The 21089-nt window shown below is 42.8% G+C and overlaps 1 protein-coding gene across 1 annotated transcript in view; it reads right to left on the reverse strand.

The window, feature by feature from the left end:
* The window catches only part of LOC118230580 (exostosin-1), a 177641-nt gene that overhangs the window by 25435 nt on the left and 131117 nt on the right, over positions 1 to 21089 (reverse strand). Inside the window, exons 3-6 of the mRNA XM_035423707.1 lie at positions 13278 to 13371; positions 9438 to 9545; positions 3411 to 3530; positions 842 to 974 (exon numbers count right to left, since the gene is read on the reverse strand). Of these exons, the coding sequence (XP_035279598.1) occupies positions 842 to 974; positions 3411 to 3530; positions 9438 to 9545; positions 13278 to 13371 (455 nt within the window). The remainder of the gene's footprint in view (positions 1 to 841; positions 975 to 3410; positions 3531 to 9437; positions 9546 to 13277; positions 13372 to 21089) is intronic.

Below are 21089 nucleotides of genomic sequence, written 5' to 3' on the forward strand. Positions count from 1 at the left end.
GGAGAGAAGATACGGTCGCGTTTAATGCCGTGGACGCGGCGTACCTTGTCAGCGGAGGTCAGCCATATTTTTCAAGACGGCAACTGCCTCACGGTCTCTCCTGACCCGTCATGGTCATGGACTCGGGGGGAGGGGGATGGGGCTTATTTTTCTATATTCTGAATAATGGATGATGGCTTTAAATTTTCGGGAGGCAGCACACATTGTCTGTGCTATTACGATACGAATGAGCATCTGATTTATATGCCTTCATATAACCATGTTTCCACCATACATCAGGTATCCCATACAATAGCAAGGTTTTAAGTGTAGTCTAGGTAAGAGCTTTTTCTTTGTTGAATCTTGCATTTAGGAATCTTGTACACCTACATCAAGAGAGTTTTATGATGGCTTAAAAGGCAGTTTCAATGATTCACTTCCTCCAAGGCAGAAATGGCCTTTCTTCCATACTTTAAACTTTTGTATATATATATGCACACACACGCACACACACACGCACACACACACACACACACACACACACACACAGACATACACACAGTCAATATTTCTGATATGTAACCTAACAAAGACTTCAGAAACTATATTTCTATTTACATTTTGAGTATTTTTGGCCTCTGAAATAGTTACGTATTCAGAGATCAATTCTCACATTTAAGTTGAATCTAGTATAATGAAACATTCTTCAGCACCAGCTCCAGCTCTGTGCCGTCTAATTGATACACTTCTTTTCACAGGCAACTTCCAGTTAAGGCATTAAAAGATAAAAGCAGAAGGAAGTATGAGCACTATAGGATATTAGCAAGTACTTTATATGCACACGTGCCCTGGCTCTACTCACCCAGCGTAGAGTAATAAAATGGAAACACTGCAGGGTCGGAGGAGAACTGCGGCAAAACATAGAGTCCACCAGGCAGCAAATTCCACATCAGCTTGTTTCTTGATATGTGTGAATATATTCGGTCATGGATTATCTAAAAAAACAAATAAAACAAAAAACAAGCAGAAAAAAAGAACAAAAGAGAATGTTACATTTTATGTCTGTTCCTCCAAATGGGATATTTTCTGATTGGATAAGACAGCTTGTTCTGTTTACTAGTTCGATTCATTTATCATCATTAGTGAACAAGTAATAAATCATTTGTACAAACATGAATAAATAAGCACTGTGAAAATATATTTTAGAACTGCATTACAGTACTGCGCAATAGCAGGGGGTAGCACACAGTACAGTACGGAATAAACTCTCACTTTGCCATTGAATTTGGCCAGCGCTCTCAGCTGATCTTTGTGATACAGCCGCCCTACCCATTACATTACATTACAGGCATTTAGCAGACACTCTTATCCAGAGCGACATACACAACGTTTTACATAGCATTTACATTGCATCCATTTATACAGCTGGATATATACTGAAGCAATGCAGGTTAAGTACCTTGCTCAGGGGTACAACGGCATTGTCATACCTGGGGAATCGAACCTGTGACCTTTAGGTTACAAGACCAGCTCCCAACCCATTATACTACACAGCCACCCACCCGATCAAGCCCCAGAGGAAGGCCAGCTCCACTCACATCCACCTTGCCTCTCATTCCCATCCAGAGAGCCTGAGCTACACTGTCCTTTGCAGATCGCTCCCGCAGATTACAACTGCAGGTTCTAATTAGCATTACTGAGAGCAATTAATTAGATCCCCTGCTTTCCCTCTCACAGCTGGGGGAGTAAACTCTTCCCCAGTGTTTACCGCCATTTGCGTTAACCTGCCAGAGTCGTTTTCTGCTGAACAAAGCCCAATTCGTCAGATCCCCCCCCCCCCAGAGCTACACGCTTGCGTCGTGTGTGTTAGGGTGCTATCCATGTGTGTTCTGGTGGTCGCTTCTGATCTGCCTGACAAATTGGGAACAAAAAAATAACAGTCAATTTATAGTGCAACTCAGTCACTTCTTCCAATCCGAAAAGCAAAGAAAATGGCTTTTGCTCTCTCAGGGGGGAATTGCTTGCACTTGCAGCCAACCACAATGAAAGGGCCGGGGTGCAGCTTGGTGGGTGGTGGGCATTTTAGTGCCTAATTTCTCAAATTTCCATCAGTCCTGTGGTGTGCATGTAGGGCTCCCACACAACTGTAGATGGAAGTGGGCCCAATTTACTTCCTGGAGGATTTTTGATATGCGGCAGGCGAAGTCCACTGCTCGGCTCTAATCCCAGACCCAATCCGTCAGGAAGCAGCTTTGAAGCGCCACAACAAACATGTCTCCCGTCCCTCCTCCCCCCCTCCCCTCCCCTCCCCTCCCCTTCATTGTTCCCTTTCATATAAAGTCCTGAGATTCATGAAGAGTGGAACCAGGGGGCACAGCTGATGAACGCAAAATTGAGGCGTTCCACATAACATTAAAAAAAAACCAAAATGGCTACATTACACTCATGCATACTGGTGATCTGAAAGGATTTCGTGAGAATGTTCTCCTTTATGGGAGGGGGGTTAATAACATTCATGTGTGCGTCAAAATGGTAACCAAACAGATCTTTCAAACCAGGCATTGATTCGAAATGGTACGGCCATCCCGCAATCCCTACCCCTCAATCCCCAGAGGAAGACCAGCTGTGACTGATGCATGCTGGCAGTACGGCCAACTGGGGGTGGGGGGGGGGGGTGTGTGTGTGCTCCAATCACGTGAAGGGGAAACTCCCTGAGCCAATGAAATAACAGGCAGGCAGGGCTGCCTTTTAATCTCAACGGACTCGGAATAATAGATTGCTTCTCTGCCGAAGCGAACGACCATAATGCACAGGTGAGTGAAGCACCTGTCTCCGCTGCCTTCATATTAAATTAGATTAGCCGCTAAATCAGAATTGACGTTGTTGTTGCCGCTGATATCATTTAGAATAACTGTCTTCATTTTGTGGTTCCTGTGAGGAAAAGTGCAGTGGTATGTGGCGCCATGGAAACGCAAACAACAGTACAGTATGTTTTTAGCACCGCCCGCAGCTCTACTCTAAGAGCCCGAGGGCGATATATTGTGATCATAGCCGGCCCTGACTTGGATTGTGTGTCTGGGACAGATGAAAACCACCACCCCCCCGTTCTGTTTTTTTCTTCCAGGACAAGAAAGGAGAGGAAAAACACGACGGAAGACGTTGGTGGCCATGCTGTGCCCGTACCCGCATCGCCCAGAAAACACACTGTTCAAGGACAAAAAACAAAAACCAACAGAATTAATAACTTTGCGGGGCTCCAACATTGTTCCCCGGCGACCATCAATTCACACGTTGGGGCCGTTCCGCACATTATAAAAAAAGCCCATCCATTATCCCGCCCACTGCCTGTCTGAGCCCCACGACCCCCCCCCCTCCCCTTCCCCCGCCCACCGCTGGTAAAAATGAATGATTCTATAAATGGGAACACTTACCTCTAATGTAGTTAATACTATTTTCGCCACCGAAGAAAAATAAGCATCCCAGAGGAACTGAGTCTGCTGCCGAAGAGCCAATATTTTGTCATGGTCCACGGATCTGGTAATCGAGGGAATCTGTGGGGGGGGGGGGACAGGACAGTGTGAGGAATTAAAGTGGGCTGGGAGGAACAGGGGGCTGTTCTGTGGGCAGACACAATTACAAGAATTCCTGGCTCCCCCGAGAAGCTAACGGACGTGCTGCGATGTAGCCGAGTGGAGGGGTGGGATTGGGAGGAAGGACCCCCTACCCCCTAACCTTTTTTGGTGTCCACTTAATGGCTGTGACTTGCAGGGGGCATGGCATTGCTACATCATTCTTATTCTTTTCTTAAGAGGGAGCCATGGATTAAAATACGGAATTAATTTAGTAGAGGTCGGGTATGACCGTGACTGAAGAATATATTGCCCATAGATAGTACTCTGTACACAGCAGTGCTATTCTGCTGAATGCAAGCCAGTGCAGGGAGGGATCAAAATCAAAGATGTAAAAATCTGACGCACACTCCAGCAGGATATACATACAGTAGATGCTTTATTAATCGGCTACATCATAAACATAAAACCGTAGGAGCGGACGACGGAGCGTTTTGCCTGTTGTTGCTTCCTCAGCTTCCCTCATGGTTCATTAATAAAGTGATTAATGAGGCGTCCGTCTAAATCCTGCTGGACTGCGCCAAATATTTAATATTTTTGAAGAATAAAAAGGTTGTTATGCTGTTGAGGAGACAGAGAAAGGGATGCCCATAAAATTTGGAGAGAGAGAGAGAGGGAGAGAGCGAGAAAGAGAGTTGACCCTATGAAAGTTCACAGCAGGCAAGGCAGCAAGGTAGTTTTTTTTGAAGTTGTTTGAAGTGTATCTCGTCTTAAACCACAAACTCGCGAGTGCCCATACAGCAGCCACTGTAAAGCCCACAGATCATCATAAACTTCTGTAAGCACCAAAAATATCCTTCATCTCCACAAAAAAAACTGTCTGGACCAATCGAAAAGATACACTAAAACCGAAACAATATAAACCCCCGCTTTACTGTGTTTTTGGTTTTCTGTTGGAGAATAACCCACCCCACAAGTTTTGATGGTTGTCGAAGGTTCATTCCTCAGAATAATTGAATGTAATGAGATTCTGCTCCCCCAGCAGGTGCAGCACTTGTGCTGAGATAAGGAATTAGAGTGGTGTGCTTCCTTAAGCCTTCACTCCTGGTTCTCACCGATTGGCAATACACACCAAGACTGAGAAGGCATTACAGGTGTAATATAACAGCCAAACTCCCCAAACACCGAGCCGGTTGCAGTATACGCCCAACGTTCGTGACACTTCCTCCTATATGCAACTATAAACACTGATAAGATGTAGCACTTGCCGTATGCTTGAATTATGTGTATACAGTTCCAAGATGAACGGATTATAATGCTGTTGGGATTAAATTAGGCCCCGGTGGTTCTTTGTACTCAGTGAAGATTGTTATCCTTTTGGTAACTGATAAAGCCCTCTCCCCAACACATGACACAATAACTCAAGAATATAAAATAATATGTCATTGTGTCATGGGGTGGGAGAGGGATTGATCAGTTAACAGTACTGCCATTGTTCTTCACAGTGCCAGTACTGTTGATGTTAACATAAAGCATTTATAATGTGCCTAAAATATATTTGTCTAAACTATCCATTTTTATTATGCTTGGGTTCACTTGTATAAATTCCTATTAAATCATCGAAATTAGCATACTTCACATCAGAACGGATCCACATAAATCACTGTCTTGAGCGAACAGGACAATTCTATAAAAATGAAAGCAGTTAAGACATTTTCTCCGCATACGCGCAGACATTTATGATGAATAATCACTCAGCAAAGATATCCACACTAATCAAATGCGCATTTATCATTTTCTTTTCTTGTTGTCTTTTATTATGTTAAAACATTCTTTCACTTAGCCCAGAGCACAAGGGCCTGTACTTCTGCTTTGGGCCCTGTGTATGCGTCATCCGTGCAATATTGCGATTGCTTGGTCTTAATGAACAGCACCAATCAATTTCGCCTCACATGGAAATGGTATCGTAAAAAAAAGGTCTTTTTTGTTTTGGTTTTAAGAGATGAAAAGTTCTATTGAATGCCTGGTTGTCAAAAGACAATGTCCACCACCCAAAGATATCCAAAAATAATTAGCGGTGAAATGATTTTGGGAGACTGACATTGTTGCTATGGGCACAGACAAAAGGCACCCCATTAGCAACTAAGCTTTATTCAGCCCTGTATAATTACAAATAATTACAATACTCACATTAAAACCATGGCTGCCTTTTAATATTTTCCACCGCGGACATTTCAATTGTCTGAATACAAATCAAATTAAAATCTCATTGTCCCACAAGTGCATTTATTAGGGGTCTGAGATGTGTTTAAGATTTCAATAAGATTTCAATGGCTCTGGGGTTTGTCCTGAGGTCACTGGATGTAAGCAGCATCTTTATTAATTGCTGTAATTTCCAAAGCGATGACAGAGGTTGGGGCACATAGCATGGCTGTGAATTTATTTCATTATTCCCCCCCCCCCCCCATCTCCTTCCTCTCCCTGCAATGCATTTAATTTTCTCATTTACTTTCATGTCTTTGGTGACATTTTGCCTCTCGTATTTCAAAACCCTCTTTTTGCCACATTAATTACCTGCTACCTGGAAGCAAGGAAAGGGCAGATAGGTAGCAGCTGTTAATAAGTTCAGTAATTAAAGAATATAAATATCATACATCTTTCAGGACATAATTAATGGGGGGGTTTATGGATATGGGGCTATGTTTCCCAGAGATGTATGTCTGACAGGCAGGTATTTCTGTGGATTAATATCTGCAGGTATGGTGCAGTGCCATTTCATCAAGCCGCAAACATTCCTTGCAGAATTCATAGGTAGGGTATGGCAAAAATGAGAAATTTCTCTTCTGATTAGAAATGCATGTCGGACAGTTTCAATAAAAAAGGCTAAATTGCAGCTGTTGATCGTGGCCTGTGGAACATTCTGGATGGGCTTCAGGGACACACCCTCAAAAGATAAGAGATTGCTCAAGCAGTTTCCACAACTGTGGCCCACAGCCCCATCTTGCACACAAACAAACAACTTGTTGCAGTGAAGAAAAGGCAGTCATTTGAACTCTTTGAAGAGTAGGTTTTTTGGTACGTTTTTTTATTAAGTCAGTGCTCTAGAACTCCACCACATTCAATTATCAGTAGTGATTGTTACATCAGCATTAGAATGTTCAGTTAAGAACATTCTAATCACATATCCGTGATCTTGCACCTTAAAGGCTTTTAAAAGCAAAATACCATAACCATCTGAGGTGAAAATTCACCCTTCTTGTGCACGTATACACCAACGCAACAACTACAATCCAGCTGCAGCCTAGGTTGCACTGTCAAGTACTTTGTCGAGAGAAATAATAAAATCACATTCAGTTTAATGCATATTCATAAAGACATTGCTGATGAGTTTTAAATATAAATAAATTGCCCTCTTATGCCATGCCTTACAGTAAAAACAGGTGCGTACGGGTTTCAGGAACTCAAGGATGAAATAAGGGAGCGATCCCTTTTCAAATTAAATTGCTTTTCCTTTTCCGTGTTTGTGCCACAGGTTAAGTACTTGTTAATAGTCCAACTGAAAACAGAGGCTCTGATTGGCAATTCCTCTGTGATTAACCTATAGCCCTGCAGTGGCATTTTAGTGTTAGGACATAAAGCTTTCATTAGCATTTAAAGCCATTTCATTGACGGAGCTGGTGCTGGAATGCTTGAATAATTAAGCTCATATTGAATTAAAAACACACAGCGCAGTTTTTTGTTATGAATGTAATATTTCAAAGATTAAAAATCTCCCGCACAAGGATATTATTTCACTGCGTTGCCGCCTCTTGGATTCTGGTGTCCTCGGGCTCCAAACTGCAAGCCTACTGATCTCTGAACAACGGAATCTGCTCTCAGTTCTTAACCACGCTTGTCAGGATCTCCCACACGCACACCTTTGCTGTTTTATTTCGGGGCGGTCGCTTGCAGTGCGATTACACAGCCAGAAAATGGCTCTGTAAAATGGCGTAAAGAATTATGAATGCCTTCTGAAGCATCGTAACGGTGATGCGGGTGAAATGGCTGAAATCACAAGGCATTAAATGTCCATGAAGGTTGTGTTTACCAGAAGTTCTTTTTTGTTTGTATTTCTTGTTAGAGCTATGCCTTCTCAGTCTCGTGAGTTTTCTAGTGAAATTGTGGACTCTGGACTATTGATTTATTTTTCCACTCAGCACCCCGTCTAATTACCGACACAAGGTGCAGCTATTTTCACATTATTCCACAATTTTAAAACACAGCTGTTGAAGACATTGCTCTTGTCTGCTTGCCACTGCCCACTCTTTTCTTGTGCGTGTGTGTGTTTGCGTGTGTGTGCGTGTGCACGTGTGAGATTGTGTATGTTTGTATGTTTCATGTTCACAACATGCTGCAGCTGCCATTTGTTTTACTGTGTACTCCAAGGGTGTTACTGTACAACAACTCTGACTGTGACTATTTATCATCATAGGATGATCATAGAATTATTTCTGTGAATACACAGAAATTATTATATAAAATATTATAAATGATTATGCATCATGATTGATTGATTAAGCTACACAATGCTTTATAAACATGCACTTAATATTAGAAGTATTTCCATGCATTTGTTTGATTGTAACCTTTATGAATTTCTGCAAAATCATCAACATTCTACCTTACATTTAAAACGCTGGTAATATCCTCTCCAGAGTGAACGCCTTGCTTTAGTATTCCAGTGTACTTAGAACTGTAATCATTTCCAGTCACCAGAGGCCACGTGGTGAGCAACAAGGCAAAATATTATATCCTCAAAATAATGAGGTCCAAACGCAAGAAACAAGACAAATGGGCCTGCTCACCCAGAACAGTTCACATAATCCTGCCACACTGGCCTCCAAGTCCTGGAACAAACAAATGAATTTTCCCAAGTACAAATTTGCCTGTGTTTTTTGGTAGTGTTGCATTTTAGATATGCATTTTTATGAAGGGAATTGACTCTTTAAGGGAGCCGATGTCTTTGATTTTGCCTTGTCATACCTTTTGGCTGCAGCTAAGCATCCTCTGAAGCAGTAGTGCGCTCCGCTGATTGGCTGGCTGACTCACTGACTAAGCAGCTCAATCAAAGAACTGCAGATATCTTTGTTTGGATGATGAATGGGCTCTGAAACAGCATTCCACCAAAGGCGTCATTTCTGTGGAACGCTGTGTAAACCTACTTTTTTTTTCATTAAAAGCGCTGCTGAAAGCTTCCAAAACACCAAAAAATCATCAATACCAAGTTTTTTTGGTAGTAAACAGCCAAAAATCCAAAAGGAAATGATGTTTGTGTCCCAGTGAACTGAATGTTTTTTTACACAGTAAAGCCTTCAGTGTCATTTCAACTCTTAACAAGGCTCACATGAGTTCACATCAGACACAATGCACTCTATCAGAGTCGATTTTACACCGACAATTTTTCAGTGTAGAAGAAATTTGATTTAGGCCTATTTGTTTTTCAGCGCAAGTTAGGACTTGTGTGCTCTTCGCTTTTTCTAATTAGCACCCCGTCGAACCTACGAGTTGCACCCCGTTTTCACATTGCTGAACATTATTTTTATTTTAAAACCCCAGCTGTTAAAGACACGATGCTCTATTATTTTCAGGTGTGATTCAAGTTCTACTCTCCATCTTTAGTGTACGTGCCAGTCTACCAGCGTGTGAATGTGTATGCGAGTGTGTGAACGCACATGTATACGTGTTTATTCTAGGCCTCAGAGAGACACAACTGCACCTGGCTTTGCGTTGCCGTATTCACCTTCGAGTGTGATACAGCACAACCGCTCTCACAGCCGCTATCATTTTTAGCCTTCCACCACAGATGTGTCCCTTGTCCCTTGTAGGAGCGGGATTGTTTGTGTACGGTACCTGCAGCAGGAGCCTCTCGTCCCCAATAATGGCCGCCTTGCTCCAGTCGATGACTTCTGAGAAGGGCAACTCCCAGCCGTTGCTGAGCAACACTGGAATGCAGGCCGCCTGCAGGACACCATTCAAAAGAAGAAAAAAGGGGAGGAGCATACTTAACTATCCAATGATGTGGCAGTTTACACCTCCAAGTAAGCTAACCATAACCATGTACTGTACTGCATAACCAAGTAATACGCATGATCATACTACATGCGCTTCCAAGTAGCACACGGTATAAATTTAAGGTTTAAGGTGCATCACTAAATGTGCATTGAGTCATGTCCATGCTTAACTACACTGGCAGCCTATGGAGAGGAGAGGTTTACATGAGAATGTGTGAAAGTGGCTTGAATATTAATGTGAAATATAAACATAAATATGAAAGATCCCACCCAGTAGCAGCCTATGGAGAGGAGAGATTGAAATGAGAATGTGTGAAAGTGGCTTGAATATTAATGTGAAATATGAAAGATGCCCCCCCCCCCCCCCTCCAGGAATGGGGTTCCCTGTTCCCGTCCTAAGAAATATCATCCATTTCTGCATGCCTTTTTTGGAGGGGAAACTACAAATACAGTGAAAATACAATATTTCACGTCAGCAACAGTTGTCTTACTGTGGTGCTGAAGCAAGAAAAGACATGAAATGTATACACATTTTAACTGAAGAAAAACATCATCAAGTAAATGAACTTGTTTGAACTTTTCTACTGGGCTTGGTTGCGTGAGAGCTTAATATTCAGTGAAACATCATGAAACAAAAACAATGAAGAACTCGTTCAAAGTTTGAATTATTTTCCAGCAGTCTGGCCTCATTCAGAGTGAAAGGTGAAAAAGAAATATGCAATCAATTTTCATTTATTTGTTTTCCAGTCTTTAAAGTTAAACTGGAATATATCAAGCAATGAATCATTCTTTCTCAGCTTATTATAAAGGTAATATGCTACGGTACTGCGCTGGAGCACTATTTCAGGACCAGTGAAGCTGAAAGTGAGGTTTTTTTCAATTTTCTAATGGGCATACTCATATATTTCCTTAATTTATTAAGAATCAAATTTACCAACAAAAAAAAAAACAAAAGAAAAAGAAAAAAACAGTTCACTCACATATAGTCCAACACTAATACCACCACTCAATTAACTCATGAGATTTACAGTAAAATGCAACACCTCTCCGCAGTCACCCTGCAGTCTCTATGGTTTTTGGTATACACGGCGGCAGGAGGCTCCATCTGTCTGAGCGGCAGAAACCACACTCGTGTCTTCGGGAAAAGCTCATGGCCTCGACCAATGAGCTCAGCCCGCGCGACGTCTAAAAGCCTTTCGCTGTTCTTTTCACAGAGACTCCCCACAGATCCAGGGTACTCAAAGCATCCACTCAACACTTACAAAGATGGCACTGAACACACCATTTACACAGCAATTCCGGGTCTCAAGGTACAGCTTTGTCGAGTGAGAAGTATCCCTGTTGAACGCTACCCTTAGCCAGCCCCGATAGTGTACTGAGCCACAATGGACAATGCAATGGGTTTCTTTTTTCCACTGCAGGCTAAACTGGGATTAATTCCAGCCACAAACAGACTGTATTTTTTTCTTTCCCCTACATTACTGCAGAGGTAATAAGTCTGTCCAACATCCAGCGATAAGGGGAACAAATTAAAGAGGGCTACAGAGGCTAAAGAGGGCTCAAGCCAACCCAACTAATGACCTATAACAGAACACTGCCTAAAACCTGCAGGAACCAAATAGATTGCAAGACACCACTATGCCAAATTGTAACTTCCCAAATGCTCTCCAAGCACTACAGCACTACTGCAAGTTAGGTGACTAAGATGCACATACGTGCATAAGTACAGAAAGGGCTTTGTCCATGTGATAATATCTAAAGCCATGTGATAATATCGAAGCAGGATTACTTCGTCAGTTGGATAACTGCATTGGGTAAATCCCAGAAACCCTCCCAAATCTGGAACATGGACAGAAATAAAAGGACCTGTTCCGAGTTGTACATTACTCAGTGCAGTTATCCAGCTAACTAGGTAATCCCGCTTTGTGATTACAGGCTCCTGGGGGAAAACAATCAATCAGATAACCACCGGCGTCATTCAAAATAAACAAAATACAAGTTGAGTCACAAGTTGAGTTACAGCATTGCTGTGCAAATTTTAACATGCTGATTGAAATCAGTACGCTTGCAGAAAGCAAACAAATTTTGCAGCAAGTTAACAGAGACCAAAATAATATAAACAGAGGGGAAATGGGCCCCACGGTTTGCATGATTTAAGCTTCTAATGGTAACCCTAGCTTAAGACATAGACATAGATTCAGACTCAAAATGGGAAATTTGCATTTACAGCAGCAGCAGCTGAATTCAGACCTGGAGCACGAGCACCACAAACTATCCAACTGGCTGTGAGTAAAGCTCGCTCATTTTAATGCACAACTTCACGTATAGAACGAGCAGCATCAGGTCACATGTTGATCCAAATGATATACACGCTACTGTACTAAGATTCACGCTGAGGGAGATACTGGCCAAAACAGAAAACAAATGAGCCTGACGTTTTGTTACAATGCACGCAACAGCATACAGATACACACGACGTCAGGAAGGTACGGTATGTGTAAAACAATCTAACAAAAATACAAGAAGCCAAGCTTCAGTTCATGTTTCTAAAATCGGGCCAGGCATCCTAATTGCAAGAAAAAAATGTTTCTACATAGTATCTCTCATGAAATGCTGTCCCGTTCACATCTCTAATAAAATGCTACCCTGGTCACATGAGGTTGAAAGGACTCCAGGATACTGAAGCCTGGTTTGAGGAGAGAAAAAAAATAAACACACAAAATAAATATCTATAAGGATTATTATATATGCCTAACTGCGTTATTATGATGCCTTCATTAGCACTGTTTATGTTGGGTTACATAATTCAAATGTTACTAATGACTTTTTTTTTAACTAAATCAAAACAAAAACAACAGTTCTAAGGAAATGTAAAATCCAGAAATGAACCATTAATGAAAAAACAAACATCACCACAAAGTAATATTGCTACAAAAAAGATTAAAAGAATAAATTAGAAATTAATATGTCTAATTAGCTTGGTCTAATCAATCAACACACATATAATTCAGTTTCCTCTCTCTGGCCTTACTACTGTATGCTAGATTAGAACAGCTTGTTCTATATATATAGTAAAAACAGTATTTGACAGTAAATAGGCTGCATCATAAGTGTACTTGGTTCTGTGCTAGCAGTGAACTTGATTTCGCTCACTAGCCCTGGTAAAGCAGTAGAAGTTGGATTAGCTATAGGTAAGAGTAGGCTCAGTAGGCAATAAAGCCATTGGAAAAGAGAAGCAGTTAAACGTGCACTCTGTGAAGCATTAAGAGGTTCTCTAATGGTGCTTCAATCTAGGGAGTCTAACAAAGCCCACATCTCTGGTAATAGAAAGAGAGGTGTCAATGAGAGTGGGTGGTGGTGGTGGGAGAGATAAAAATAGGCAGCTTCTGTTTCTACAGCACAACATTTCTTCCCCCCCCCCATCCCTTCCCCCCCGCTCCCCCCCCCCCCGTCCTGTTTTTAGGCAGCTTTTGAAAATATGACAGATTGTCAATACCAATAACCCAAACATCAGGTCTGCAGCCTGGGGGCCGGCAAAAACGCAGCGGCATAAACTTCAACTGCCGATGACTTCTGCTGGTTTCCTTGGGAACCACTTAGTAATATGGAGGGCGGTGGGGGGGGGGTTAGAAGGACAGGGTTTTCGCCCCGTTGTCTGGAGAAAGTTCAGACGCCGTACCTGCAGAGCCTCCAGGAATCGGAAGGAGCCGAGCCGACGCCCTCGGGGCACCAGGCAGAAGCTGGAGTTGTGGAGCAGCTCCTGGTAGTCGAACCTGCGAAGACACAGAGGGACCCACCACGTCAGAGGCGGTGACAGCTTCCCCTGTCCGTTCCTCCAGAGATAAAAAAAAAGGAGGCCCCCGCATCACACTCAAAGGAGCACCCCCAAAAATTCAGGTTGTGCACTTTAACCTGAAATCATTGCTGTTGCAATTATTTTTAAATGGATTTTGCAGATAGCCTCATCCAGAATGACTCACAGGGCCATCTTGGCATGTTTGTACCATTTTTTTTTTCTCCAAAAAACAAAGTCAATGTTTTTCCCTCATGGCAGACTTTTCCTTAGCAACAGAACAGCACCGGCGGTGTGACTGTTTGTGCAGGATGAGGAGGGGCCCCCAGAATAAGATCTTGACAGGGATGTGAGAGAAAGAGAGAGAGGGGGAGGAAGAGGAGGAGAGAGAGAGAGAGAGAGAGAGAGAGAACAGGAATACAGGAATATATTTCATTGGTCATTTCTCAGACGATCACAACAGAAGCGATGCAATGCTCTGTACCGTGGGCGGGGTAGTTCCGTGACAAAGTGAAAATGGCATCTCTGTAGCACATGTGACCCCTATGTGGGATGAAACAAGATCCAACAAGATTTCCAAGATAATTTCCCACCAATACGAAAATACAACATGGCAAGCATGAGTAACCGTGGCAATGTTACATACATGTGGATCATGAGAATTATTTTTAGGCATTGCGGACCTCATGAGAGAGAAAATGCTCTTTGAACACAACTGTTAGAAAATGAGGATGACTAAAAGAAAAGACCTGGAGCTCAAACTCTCAATAAATAAACGCTGCCTATTTTTGCAATGAAGTAAAACAATCATTTTTTTATTTTAGTTCAAGGGTGTCAAACTACAGTCCTGGGGGGCCACAGTGCCTGCAGGTATATGTGCTTTCCTTTCAATCAGCAGCCAAATAAGGCATCGAGAACAAGGTGGAGCAACTCCTTAGCCAATCGGTGACTTAAACGAATCGCTCGCGCTGAAACACGGCGAAAACCGGCAGACACCTCTGCCCTCCTCCCCTGCAGTCTGACACGGCTGCTTCAGGCCAAAGATAAAAATACCTCGCAAAAAGGAAAATGACACCTTCACAGTAAGGTCTGCGGTGTATTGTGGAATGTCTAAATCCATATGAATAACATTGCCTGGCTGTGAACACTGTCTAGGGTTGCACATGATCAATGGGGATCGCACTCCGGCTGTCAGGACACAGATTTGCACTGATCAGATTGTTTTCTGCCATTACAGTGTGACCTTCCTTGAGTGATTTATGACACTTAAAAGGTCAAAACACTACATTATGTATAGCTGGCCATGAGAGTCAACCCGCATGGAATACAGGCAGACAGCCTGTCACAAAAAGGAGATATCAGCAACGGCCATTAACCTAGCCGTGAACTTCTGCTGTGAAACCGTCCCGTATCCCCAGTACAATCATTACTTTACTCCCAGCGGTGCCAAAATAAATAAATACATACTTTGCCATTGTTTTCTTTGCAAAATAGAAAGAGTCAATACGCTCGCGTTGTGCCAAATGGATGTGCCATGCTTTTGAATGGAGAGGCTGGGCGAAAACTCGCTGATCAAACACAGCCTGCTTCTCCGCGTGAAAGGAAAACACTGCAGCTAGACGGCAGAATTCACTTCTGCGTTTCTGGGCTGGGGGGGTTCTCGGTTTTCCTGGAAGTCAGACGGGGCTGTGAGAGCCCTCCAGTCTGCCGGGGGTTTTGCTGATTTGTCTCCTCTCTCAGAGCTCTGTGTAACTCTGCCTTTGTCTTTGCGTACGTCTCTGTTGCATACCAGGCGATCCCCTCTCGTTCTCAGGGTGTCCACCATGCGGTAATTTACGCCCCGGCCTTCCTCCAGCTCTGTATCCCCGTGTGCCTTACAATGGGAGCTCAGAGCTTCTCCTATTGGACAGTAAATCACTTGAAATAACACGGGAGCTTTTAAGGCAGATAAATCAATCAGGCACCACACACACACACACACACACACACACACACACACACATATACACATACACACGCACACACACACACGCTCACGTGTACAGACACACGCGCACACACACAACACACGCACACATACACACAAATTCACACAAAACACACACACACACACAGAAACACACACACACAGAAACACGCTTATGTATGTGCCCACACACCCACATGCACACACGTCCGTCTCAGCTCTCATTGAAATCTATAATCATCATTCTCGTCTCGCATCCTCAAATCCACACCCAGATAAAAATGTGCACATTTAGAAAGAGATTTGTTAAAGAGGATTAAAGCGGTGATTCATGCAGCACGAAATGAACGAATAACAATGATCGCCCCCTTTGTCATCGAACGCCGGCATTCGCAGGTGAATTAATTCAGCGCCGAAAGTAGGCGGTCCTCCGGCCTTTTTGTTTTTTAATTTTCCTCCCCGGGTTGATTTGTATGGAGGGCTTGGTTTGACATTTCGCCATTTCATTTGATTCACTTTCCCTACCCCATGCATCTCCCGGATTTGAGAAGCATCCCCATAAAGTACCTGCCCCGCGCCTACCTAAGCCCTCTCCAAATCACCCCGGAGAGCGGAAGTGCCGCAGCTGCCGGGCGGGAATGCTGATGAGAGCCCCGTCTGTGTGTGTGTGTGTGGGGGGGGGGAGCTGAGCGCATACCACACCCATCTGAGATGACCTCACACCACACCCACTTCAGCTGAGCTCACACCACACCCACCTTGGCTGAGCTCACACCACACCCACCTGCGCTGACCTCACACCACACCCACCTGCGCTGACCTCACACCACACCCACCTGAGCTGACTTCACACCACACCCACCTGGGTTCACCTCACACCACACCCACCTGGGTTCACCTCACACCACACCCACCTGAGATGACCGCACACCACACCCACCTAGGCTGAACACACACCACATGCACCTGGGTATCAAGATGGTGCTACACCACACCTGGCCCACTGCCTCCATCCCCCACCCCTAGCACACCGACACCGGTATTTCAGACTTGCGAACAGTTAGAAAACTCTCACACGGTTGCCTTCTAGTTCCCGAACAGATGTTCAACCCTGACCGAACAAATACGGAGTTGAAGTGTTAATGCGGTTCTGTTTCACTGGTTTTATACACTGAATCGCTACGTAGCGACTGCAGCCTTTGACACTGGGAAATAACACGATTTCCTGGTGTTGACGGCTTGAATTAATTATGCGTAAACTGAATTAGTTTAATGTACGCTGATGGCGAGGCAGTCGTCTGCTCGCACACGCAAACACAAGGTTCTCCTGTGCGCTTTGTCCTCTGCCTTTTACAGTCGCTCACACATGAAAAAACACAATAATTACCTCCAACGATAAAAGCTTCCAATACAAAAGCAAACGTAATAGATATCATAATGTTACATAAAACAATCTGACCACATTTAACCATTGTGATTGTAAGAAAGGGAGTCAAGTGCAATATTTAATACTTATTGTGCATCTGTCATCTTGTATCACAGAGCAGTGCTGTATTTAAAATGAAGGTTTATGGTTTTGGTACAACATTTTCTCTCAGTCCTGCAGAAAATCTTCATAAGAACTGAAACACACTGTATGAACCTCATTTAGACTTGCATGCTCCTACCACTAGAGGGGCTCATGCAATAGTTAAAATAATTGCTAAATTGTCAGAACTGGCATACAATCACTCCTCATAAGAAGTCACTTATATAGTTAACGGTTTCAGTCATATTTGTTAATGTCAGCTCTTAAATTGTGAAAGTACATTAGGGGGTGTACCTGTGCTACATTTTCATAGCTGAACAATGCATTCATATAATTTGATGATAAAAACGTGGTGGTTTAGTACAATTAGTAGAATGTTTGGGAACTGGCCTTTCCACTCTGAGGCTGCTTCAATTCCAAGTTGAAGCATTACTGAGGACACCCAACATGAACTGCCTCTGTGAATATGCAACTATAACTTCGATACCATGTGAAATTTTACGATTTATACATTTCTATAGACAGGAGTGATTACTGATATATGCTGAAAAGGCAAGAAGTAATATACAGTTCAAGTTCAAGAAAAAAAAGAACAGACAATCCGGTGCAATTCAAGCTGCAAAGCGTATAGCACTTTACTGTTTTTCACCATAGCGACCAGATTTGGGTCCAGATGGTCTTTGTATATATTGGTCCGATATACAGTAAGCCTTCTGGCCTGCCTGGGATTGGACGCCGTCCCAAACTCTCACCTGTGGCTCGTTCCCCTGTCTGAGCGGCTCTCGGTCCTCAGATGGGCCTGCTTACTCTGGCTGCGGGCTCCTGGCAGGAGAAAAAAGTCTCCAGTCGAGGGAGACTCTGACTCCGCTGCCAAAGCCGGAGGAGCGTGGAGGCGCGTGGAGGCGCGCGGAGGCGCACGGAGGAGCAGAGACCTCCTTGTTCCGCGGGGAGATGCTCCGGGGCCTTTCGGTAAGAAATTAAGCCCAATTAAAAAACGGCAGCTAATCTGCTCATCTGAGGGACTGAACTGCGCTTTCACTTGACAAAGGCTGTCATCCAGAAAAATGTTAATAATACACTTTTTGTTAAAAAAAATAAAAAAATAAAATAAACATATTATAGAACTGGATATTTACTGAAGCAAATGAGGTTAAATACCTTTTTAAAAAAAAACTCTACTATGGCTACTACATGAATGGAGCTACTGTATATTCCAAGCTGTAGCTTCGAAGATACAAAACGTCAGAGTGAAATATTAATTCACAGTTATGTAGTGCTCGAATGCATACTGCCTAAACTATTAATTTGTCTGTTTTATGCTACTCTGCATCCTATATTACCGACTATTTTCAGCCGCTTCTAACGACAAACCATTTTACGCCCTTGCTTTCAATTAATTGGAATTCTGTTTTAATATATTTTTAATTTGGATGTTTAATGCTTTCTTAAAACATGTTATTATTTTTTTTAAGTTTTTACTTTTTGTGTGCTCAGCGGTTTTAATTATGTTCTTACTCCCTGATGTGTGGTTTACCGGTTGTAAAGTGTTTTTTCTGCATTCTTGCTTTAAAAGCACTTTGCACATGAGATGCATTATTTATCAATGCTATCCACTCATTTGCACTGAGAGATAAATTGGATATTATATTATTCCTTGGAACCAGTAAAGATATGAGGAATAAAACTACAAAAGCATACAAGCAGAAGCAGCAGCTTTTGCTTTATTTCAAGAAAACATTATTTATTATCTTACGAGATATTCCAATCTATGGCAGTATACTTTAAACTGTATTCATCAAAACACTATTTATAGAAACAATTCGAGTTAAAGATGTCCAATGGCACAAGTATACTTCTCAAACAGTAGTTATAATGGCAGTTTCTGCCCTTAGTGCTCTGTTGCCTCCACTACTGTAAAAAAATAAAATTCATAAAAAATGCAGATGCCAAATATCACATTGCATTTGGAGGTATATTTGCACACCTCACATAATCACACAGTACCTTATGCGGGGTGTTGCCAACCCCAAAAACACTAACAAGAGTTTGAAATTGTGTTCAAAATTGTGTTTGACGCAACCTGCCACAAGCACTTTTTATACCAAGTCGGCTTACAGTAAGGCGCCATTCTGAATATGTTACAGTAGGCCGCCGCCTAGGCTGTGAACAGGTTTACTCGCGTGCTTATTGTGTTATGACACTTATTTATTAGTGTTTATGAAGGGGCGGAACCTGCATGCAACATAACTCCAAATGTCTCTGGTACGGCAACTCCAAATGATATGCATGTATTCATGAAGTAAGTTCAGGTGACAGGTTGTTTCTTTTCACATGTGTGATGGAACTCCTTCTGTCTTTCTCCTTTTCTATTGATAAATACACATCCGCTGTGTGACCCAAAAGGTTCAGTAATCCCAAACAGCATTTCTTCATTTCATCCAGGCAGGCCGCGGCTACTTGAAGCCAAAGGCGAACACTAGTGCTAATCCCTAGCATGGCACAGAGAGAAAACAAGAGTCAAAGTACAAAGAGTCAAAGGTCTACACTTCTTTTTCTCTGAAATGCTCTTAAATGCTGACATTAAGACACACTGCTCACGCCACCACCTTGCTTGAGCGCCCAGTATTCAGATTTTCTCTTCGCAAAACTAGGTTGCATTTTCCTGTGAACAAAAGACAACACTAATATGTTGAGCCAGAACAGTCCTCTTTTATCTTCTACCAAACTGCTTAATTACTTGGTGCAGATCCTTATACGGAAAGTAAGTCAAACACACTTGTGGAGTTTTAGTTCCCAATTAGTGGCTCATTAGAGGCTGCATGTAAAACCACTCTTGGCCTTGAATACAAGCACTCACATCATCTGCCTACATAGGCATTCGCAATTCTACAGCAAGCATGCATTTAATACTCTTTTATAGTTACCCGCTTGTGTACACACTTTCTGTGTTTACAGTATCTCAGAAACTAGTGCACTCCCTTGGAAACATGGGACACGAAAACTATTTTTCCAGAGTTATTATAGTTTCATAATGATCACCATTACATCATCACAATACCTTGAGAACCCATTGTGTGAAGAGATAAAATAAATGGCACAGGGACGTTCAGGACAATATCTTTTTTTTTTCCCCCTTTTATTTGTTTTGACCTTCTCATCTTCTCTTCATCGCGCCACTTTGAGTCCGCTCTAATCCCATTCAAAGCCCACATTTTCCAACCTAATTATTCCATCATTATTTGAGCCCGACCACCTGTCTTTCATTCTGCGGCACAAAAGACCGGGGATGTCAGGTGAATAAATCTGGGCGATTACGCTCGGAGAAGAGACGCAGAGGGAATGAATTAGGGATCGATGGGCAGCTGCTCAAAATCCTGTTGCTAAATTGATGACAACCTCGAAGGCCGCTTTTACACAATGAAAACGATCTGATTCTGTCGACGGACTCCGTCCTCAGCTATGTGGAGCATCAAGGATAACAGCGCCTGAGAAAGGAACCATGCTTATCAAAGGGCCCCTATTAATATTTATTTATAGACCGCGCCCCAGCCAGGAGAGGAGGGTACAACTCACCCTTAAGGGAGTTGTGAACTTTGGTCATGTGACCGCCCCTGACTTCACGCTCTTTAAACGGGCAACTGTTGTAACTGAGATTCACATATTTCGATGCAACTCGAAAGATTTGTGAACCTAGCAAATTGGGGTTGATATTCAATCAATGTTAATGATGTACTTGCTTTCTCTCTCTCGTACTTATGCTGGTAATATTGTATCTACAGTCGATTCACTGAGGAAGGTCCATTGACTGAAATGCCAGCATTTCTTTCCACTTTTCTGGGGGATTTACGATTACTGTTGCTTGAAAGATAAAATGTTTCGTACAGACGTTGCATTGGTTGGCTGTTTTTTGGAAGTGTTCTTCTTTTGTTACCCTAATAACATGTTTTTGGGGTTGGTTTTGAAATATAATCTTATGTGCCTGTGGGCACCAAATTTGGGACACCGAACTGCTACACAGATCCTGAATTGCTACACAAAACGTACAACAAAAAATCTCTCCGGGCAGCTACGGTGGCAGCACCATTCCGAATGGCTGAAATGAAAGCCTGCTAATAAAATAAGCACTTGTCCTTCCCCACACACCTTTTTTTAGAAAGAAAGGTAGCGCAAGCGAAGGCCGCAGGATCAATTGCCGCCAAATTAT

Source organism: Anguilla anguilla, chromosome 6 (genome assembly GCF_013347855.1).
Source record: "Anguilla anguilla isolate fAngAng1 chromosome 6, fAngAng1.pri, whole genome shotgun sequence".
NCBI classification, from domain to species: domain Eukaryota; kingdom Metazoa; phylum Chordata; class Actinopteri; order Anguilliformes; family Anguillidae; genus Anguilla; species Anguilla anguilla.